An 8,089-nucleotide genomic window follows, 5' to 3' on the forward strand; every position below is an offset into this window, starting at 1 on the left:
TGTTAGTCAGGAGGTACGTCACAGTCGTTGGACAACTCTATATGTATGGTTGGGTACGTTGCCTCCCGCCGACCGTCATTTTATTCTTTCTTTCTATGTCAAAATCTGTTTGCAGATTTAATCAACATGGTTGATATAAATGTATTCTCAAAGAAATATCTTAATTAAAAGAATAGTACTGTTTTCCAATTGTGTAAATATGAAAACCAACAATAAATAGGGTCTTCAAACTTCCTATAAATAGGGACTCCTCCCCAACCTATGCAGTGGTTGGGAGGAGAGAACTTCTGTTGTGTCCCTAAATGTTGTTTTTACCTTTATATACAGAGACAGCACCAAACTTTGGCACGGGCTGGTTTACATTATAGCCAATAGAAGCTAACCTTCTTCTCCTATAGTACTGTTCGTAATTATATGGTTAGTTAGTTGGCTTCACCCTGTCCCACCCCCATTTCGGGGCATCCAGGGAATACTATTGAAGGATCGGTTTAGGCCAGATCCTCCATTCTGTTTTCAAAAAGTCTTTTAAAAATCTCTTCAATTCCTTTGTTTAGTTTCTTTTGGTTCCAGTCTCTTTTAATGGTATCAAAGTTGAAATTTCTCGGAAAAAATTTAATTCTTAAATCATCATAAACTCGACAGACAGTAAGTATGCGTTCGATATCTTCATAAGTTTTACAAACTTTGCAGTTCGGGTCTTATTATATGGTTAAGGCTTGGTAATTATAGAACAAAAGGAAATATTAGAAATCACTCCTATGTAATTAAAAATTTTATTAGCTAAATGTTTAGTAATGGCATTCTCTTAAGAATTTCAGATATTTGGTAAAAATATTGTAATATGAATTTTTTAAATAGAAGGTGTGAAAGAATTTACATACCTTGACGCAATAGTCGGACAATGGAATTTCAAAAGCACACTATTGTTTTGAAATTTCGACGATCAATTAATTTAATGATTAAGACTAAAATTAGTAATATAATTAACATGGAAACTAACAAAACTACATCATAAAAATCTACACAGTTAGAAAAGCAGATGTTTAAAAAATATTCTGAAAATGTTCTGGCCTCACGCCATATCTAATTCAGACCTTCACAATAAAACCAAACAGTAATCAATCAGCCGTAATGGTAAGAAGTTAAAAATGCGAATGGAACACATTTTGAGAATGCATTTCACAAGAATACCATAACGTGGGCACCAGAAGGGCACCTTAACGTGGGCACCAGAAGGGCAAGCGAAATAGAGGCCTATGTTAATAGCCATTATTTCGAAAATCAGACAAAAATCTCAAATTTTGATAGTTTATATAAATTTTTTTTCGTAATATTTGATTGGCTAGATTTTTTTATATCGAAGTAGGGTATGAAGAAAGAAAATGGTGAAATTTTCATCTCCTATGAAATTTCCCTTCCCTGTAATATTTTTCGAAATTCAAGGTCATTTCTGTAACCCTTTCGCGCCGACTGTCACAAATACGTGCCAGCATAAAACCGTATCAATCAGGGTAAAAAGATAAAACTGGTAATCAAAGTATTTCTTTAGCAGTTTATTTGTGGGCGGAGTTATAATTGTTTGATTTATTTAATTGACCATTGTTTTGTTCAAAATAAAACTATTTAGTTATACTTTGAATCAACATTGATTATATATATATATATATATATATATATATGATAAAACTAACAATAATTAAATTAAAATCAAAGTTAGTCTGTCAAATAAGCAACGACTACATTTAAGTTACCGTTTTTTATTTAATTACAACTTGATTCTGATTTTGTACGAATGCTTTTCTGAATCACCCGTCCCCAAGGGGTTAAAAGCGTAATAAATGTATGTTTAAAAAAGTTAATCTAAAAAAAACCCTCATAATTTTGTTTTTCTTTATTATTAATATATTGCTGTCTAGTTAAGGACATGCACTCGTTTCCATTGGACTTCGGGGCATTGTAAAGTTTTAGAATTATGCTCTTCCGAAGTAAGTGAAAAATTCAGTTTTGACGCTTTTCTGCCCTAAAAATAATGGTTAGATATAATATATTTGTTTTTGTTTAGAAAAATACTTCAGGCCGATGGGAATTAACAAAAACAATTTGTGTCTTCCATCTCTTTTATACACAACTTAAATTCCACTTAGTTGTAACCACGGTGTATATTTAAAAACTTTACAGAATGAATAAACATAATCACAGTTATTTGATACGAAAACTTGCCAGTTCTTTTTCCATTTTAACTGGTTTTACAATAATTTCACTCTTACTTTTCTTCTTCGCGAAACGAGACATGCCTATCCACTATGATATAGTCAGGGCAGACAACTCCTACACTTTTTACAAAATATTTTACAGAGTGGTATACAATTAAAAACCCACGTTTTCTAAATTTTTAATAACATGTATTTTTGACAACATCTTAAAAACCTAAACACGAGAGAGTTAAATTAAAGAGGCGTTTCATATGAACTCTTGCTTGAATCATTTACATGTAGTGGTATAGAAAGTAACTTTAACACGTTCACGCCGGGAAAAGTGAAAATACTGGTAGAAGAACTATTTCAATATCAGATAATATCAAGGAGGAGTTAATCTATTCTCAACAATAACAATTCACTGTAAAGAAATTTAATACGGCGAAGAAGCAATTCAATATAAAAATTTCATCCGTTAAAAACAATTGGTAGTTATAGATTTTTATTATTCCCAGAAAAAAACTAAAAAATAAAATTTATTGTTACCAGTTTTCCGGTGCGCTGCCAAGATGAGACAATCTTGCGTGACCCACCGGTGGGTCACCCCGACGTGAACGTGTTAAATCAAATTTACGAAACAAAATATCATGCCTAAATCTTAAACTTGCACTAGAAGAAATTTTTCAAAATATCGTTAAAAACTGACAGATAATAAATATTAATAAGAGCTAGCTTTTAGGAATAATTTATAATCATAGGAGTATGACTTTTAGAAAAATTAAGTGATAGTTTCCGAATTGAAATTGCCAGTTATCTGTAAGCGTTTAAGAAATACTACTCTTTTATAATATCCATTTTCATATTATTGTAATCTAAAATGTTTGGTTTTAACCAATCAATGTTAAACAGCAAAAAGTATTATATTTATGCCAAGAAAATAATTCTCTTTGTTATCTAGCACTTTAGCTTTTAAAAAATGTGTGCTGACTTTAGCTTTAAATTAAATTATTTATGCTATAAAATATATTTTGATTGACAGAAGCATTTTGTGTCTGCAAACGATATTGTAAGAATGAATATTTTGTTCCACCATTTCTCCTTTTTTGCAAAACAAATAAAAGTTCTCTTTGTTATCTAGCACTTTAGCTTTTAAAAAATGCGTGCTGACTTTAGTTTTAAATGAAATTATTTATGCTATAAGATATATTTTGATTGACAAAAGCATTTTGTTCCTGCAAACGATATTGTAAGAATGAATATTTTGTTCCACCAATTCTCCTTTTTTGCAATAAAAATAATAATAATGGTAATTTTTTAAAAAGATGTTCTCCACAAATCACTTTAGGAAGTAATACTTTTAAAATGCAGTCCAGTATAATTATAAAAGTGGTAGCAAACTCTATATTAAAATTTTTTTTTAATATTACTCGACATTTATAAACAAAATAAGCTTGAATGGTATACACAAGTTCTGACAAAACATTGTGAAAAATATTTAAATTTGAAAGTCAGCTAAATCAGAGAAATTTCCACTAGTTATAATTTATTTACTATCCATTTAATGTTCTAGGTGGATCGGTAGCAGAGTTGGCCAAAAATGTAATCGATTACATTTTTTGATTACAGTAATCAATTACTTGTAATCATGATTACAATTTTCAAAAATTTTGATTACAGCTGTAATCATGATTACAATATTGATTACAGTAATCAATTACTTGTAATCGTGATTACAAAGTTTGATTACAGCTGTAATCATGATTACATAGTCGATTACAGTAATCAATTACTTGTAATCATGATTACAACTTTCAAAAAATTTTGATTACAGCTGTAATCATGATTACAATTTTGATTACAGTAATCGATTACTTGTAATCTTGATTACTTGTAATCATGATTACAAGTAATCACAACAAAAATGATTACGAGTAATTATGATTACAAGTAATCAAAATATATGATTACATGTAATCATGATTACATGTAATCTGATTACAAGTAATTTGATTACATGTAATTTGATTACATGTAATCTAAATACACGATTACAAGACTATTGTATTCTTATAAATGATTATATTTTATAGTAGATAGTAGAATGTATTTTATAATGATACATTTTGCACGTATTAACATGTACTGCATTTTGTACGTATTTGTATACGTACAAATGAATGTAACTAAAATGTATGTACATATGATTTTATCTAGTGCATATGTTCAGACATTTTAGTTTCACACACATGTACATACACTTATATTTTAGGTATAAAATATATGTACGTATGTATATAGATAATAATTACGTATGTATGTGCAAACAATGTAGACATGTACATTTATACACAATGAATATATGCATTTTATGCAAATATTTGTGTATGTAAAATGTATATCTATGTTCATGTACGCATGTACATACAAGTACTTGTGTTTGTACGAACATACATACATTGTCTGTACAATGTATGTCCCATGCATGCATGTGCAATTTATTTATGAACAGTATAATATATGTATGCATGTACAATACAGGTATATCTGTAGGATGTACAATATAGGTATGTATGCATGTACATGATATGCATGTCCAGTGTATTTATGTACATATACATAATATGTTCATGCGCAATGTATGTATCCAAATATGCATAATACATTTGTGTATGATTGTACGTACATTGGGCGTATTTATATTTTACATATATTCATACATACATTCGACATGCATAACGTACGTACGTACACACATTCAAAATTGCATATATTGTACAGATGTATATACATATAGCGTACAGATGTCTATTCATGTAGTGTACATATAATGAAATGAACATATAATGTTCATATAATGTACATATGTGTGTACATATACAGTACATATGTGCATAAATATATTGGGCGTAATTCTTTCGCACAAATTTTACATGTGTACATGCATGCTATCCCTATCTATGCATATGGTGCAATGTATATATGTCCAATGAATGTATCCACACATGTACAATACACGTATGTTCCATGTATGCATATCCATATGTATTATATATGCACGTACAATACATGAATGTATGTACATACATTGTACATGCGTACATACATTACATGTATACATATGTACATTACATTTATGTCTAAATATGTGGACAATGCAATAAATAAAATGCATGTAAGTTAACTTTTAATGACTCAAGCAAGTTAAATGACAAAATCAAACGATATTTAAATTTAGTTTTCAGCTTTAATTGTTCTATATCATTTTGAAATTCTCTGAATAAAAAATTCTTTTCAGGTATTTTCATGAAATCTTTGACAATTCAGATTTATTTTTTCTATAACATAATGCATGATTCATAGAAATTTTTTAAATGGTAAGAAAAACGGTAAATTTTATGTGTGGAATTAATATTTAGAAATTCAAAATAAAATTATCGTTTGCTTTCTAAAAAATATGAGGTCGAGTTTCATATGCCTTAGAATAAATTTTAAAACAAATTTTACTAACCTTATTCATATAATTTTTTTTAATGTATATGCACAATGCATGTTTATATTGTAATTACATATATTTAAATGTACGCATGTATTTGTACATTACTCGTAATTATGTACATGTATACGTTGTATGTACATGCGTACATTGTGCATATAACTATTTTTTTGTACATCTATGCATTACATGCGCATAAGTATTAACAAAGTATGTAGTTATACAAGTACATACGTAAGTTGTACATAAGTACATAATTTGCGTGCACATATATCGATGTACATATAAATATGCATGTATACATGTACGCATTTTATTTACGCTACTATGTGCATATATTGTACCTTTAAATAACATTCTTACATATCGTACGTAAATACGTACAATTTTACATACATACGTACATTATATATATGTGCTATTATCGTAAATTTATACAATATATGTACTTAAGTACATAAAAGCATGCAAACGCATGAACATTATTTTCATATACGTTCATACATACATTGTCTACGTATACAAAGATACAAAACATTGCCTTTTTGTACAATCTAACATACATGCGTACATGTATCATAAATGCATAATTATATGTACTTAGCATATGCGCATTGCATTAAGTATATTACAATATAATTATGAATATTGTACGTACAAACAACGTTTGTGCATACATTGTATGTATAGGAATCGCAAATTGTACGTTCATGCGTGCGTACATTCTATGTACATAAAAATATGTAAACACATGAAAAAATTTGACTATAGTATACAATCGTAATAACTTGTAATCGTATAGTTTGATTACAAGTAATCACAATTACTTGTAATCAAATTACATGTAATCATGATTACATGTAATCATATATTTTGATTACTTGTAATCATAATTACTCGTAATCGTTTTTGTTGTGATTACTTGTAATCATGATTACAAGTAATCAAGATTACAAGTAATCGATTACTGTAATCAAAATTGTAATCATGATTACAGCTGTAATCAAAATTTTTTGAAAGTTGTAATCACGATTCCAAGTAATTGATTACTTGTAATCGTGATTACAAGTAATTGATTACTGTAATCAAAATTGTAATCATGATTACAGCTGTAATCAAAATTTTTTGAAAGTTGTAATCGCGATTACAAGTAATTGATTACTTGTAATCGTGATTACAAGTAATTGATTACATAGCTGTAATTATCTGTAATCAATTACAGTTGTAATCGATTACTGTAATCAACGGCCAACTCTGATCGGTAGTAACCGTAACTTTTCTGAGCAGATGACCATAACTTTTCTTTAATTAGGAATTTTAAAATCAAGTCACTTAATATGTTCTTTTGTTGTTAATTAAGTATATTTTCTTTTTTAAATATTGAGACAAAAATAACTTACTTTTCACTCAACAATGTGAATGCACATTTGGGAAAATCACTCCTGGTGACAAAAACTTTCTGTTTACTCATGTCCTTAAATAGTTTGAATTCTATGTTCCAAACAAGAAGACAAAACGGATACACTTAGCGCTCAAAATTTATGGAATACCAAGAATATCAAAAATGTTAACTTAATAATAATCTATTGAACCTGAAGTGAAAAATGATGATTCGATGAATAGATAAGATTATGATGTCATAAAAACGAAGATAGCAAAATTACTTAACCCATGGCGGTAGTTAGAGTAAACAAACTTACACAGATTGTGGAGATTGATCTGAAACAGTGGTCTATAACCTCTGATCCACACTCAATCCATTGAAGCATTGGGTCAGTTTGATTGAACGGAACTTTTGGAGCACACTCCAAGTTGTTCTGACGCTGCCGTTCGAAAACAGACAGAAAAGTTTAAACGGTTTTGATCTTAAGAGAAGAAGTGAGATATTCACAAAGATATATATAATTCTTTCTCGTATACATCTTTTACTTAATTTAGATTTGTCATTTATATGTGTATTTTATTGTAACAGTAATATATTTTTGTTTCGTGTACCTGGCAAGTTAGATGTATAATTAGTTTGTTTAAGTTTTTCATGGCTTCATGCTTGTTTTTATGTAAAGTAAGAAATTTATAGTGAAAGAATATAGAGTGTGTGGCTTGAGAGAATTGATACTTTTCAGACTTGGCTTACTCGAAGTAGAATGAATAATTTATTCATATTCATTTAAGAAAATGGAATCGAGCTCATTTGCATCAAATAATTCATGAATTACTTAATGTAAATGAGCTTGAGTCCATCTTCATTAAATAATTCTAACAGTTATGACACCGCATGGTGCTGTTTTTGAAGATTTGGCTTTACAGAACAATACCGTTGTTTCTGAAAATATAATCGAAGTCTTAAGATTGCATGAATAAACAATTTTATCCTATTCATTCTGATCTGCTTCCAACTTCG

General features: G+C 28.9%; 1 protein-coding gene across 1 annotated transcript in view; it reads right to left on the reverse strand.

The window, feature by feature from the left end:
• LOC107443453 (glyoxylate reductase/hydroxypyruvate reductase) overlaps positions 1-7,284 on the reverse strand; it is a 35,385-nt gene extending 28,101 nt beyond the window's left edge. The window contains exon 1 of the mRNA XM_043052712.3: positions 7,089-7,284. Within this exon, the coding sequence (XP_042908646.2) occupies positions 7,089-7,159 (71 nt within the window). The 5' untranslated portion in view covers positions 7,160-7,284. The remainder of the gene's footprint in view (positions 1-7,088) is intronic.
• Between the last annotated feature and the right edge of the window lie 805 nt (positions 7,285-8,089).

This window comes from Parasteatoda tepidariorum, chromosome 4 (genome assembly GCF_982258835.1).
Source record: "Parasteatoda tepidariorum strain Cologne lab strain chromosome 4, Ptep-v5.0, whole genome shotgun sequence".
In the NCBI taxonomy this organism is placed as follows: Eukaryota; Metazoa; Arthropoda; class Arachnida; order Araneae; family Theridiidae; genus Parasteatoda; species Parasteatoda tepidariorum.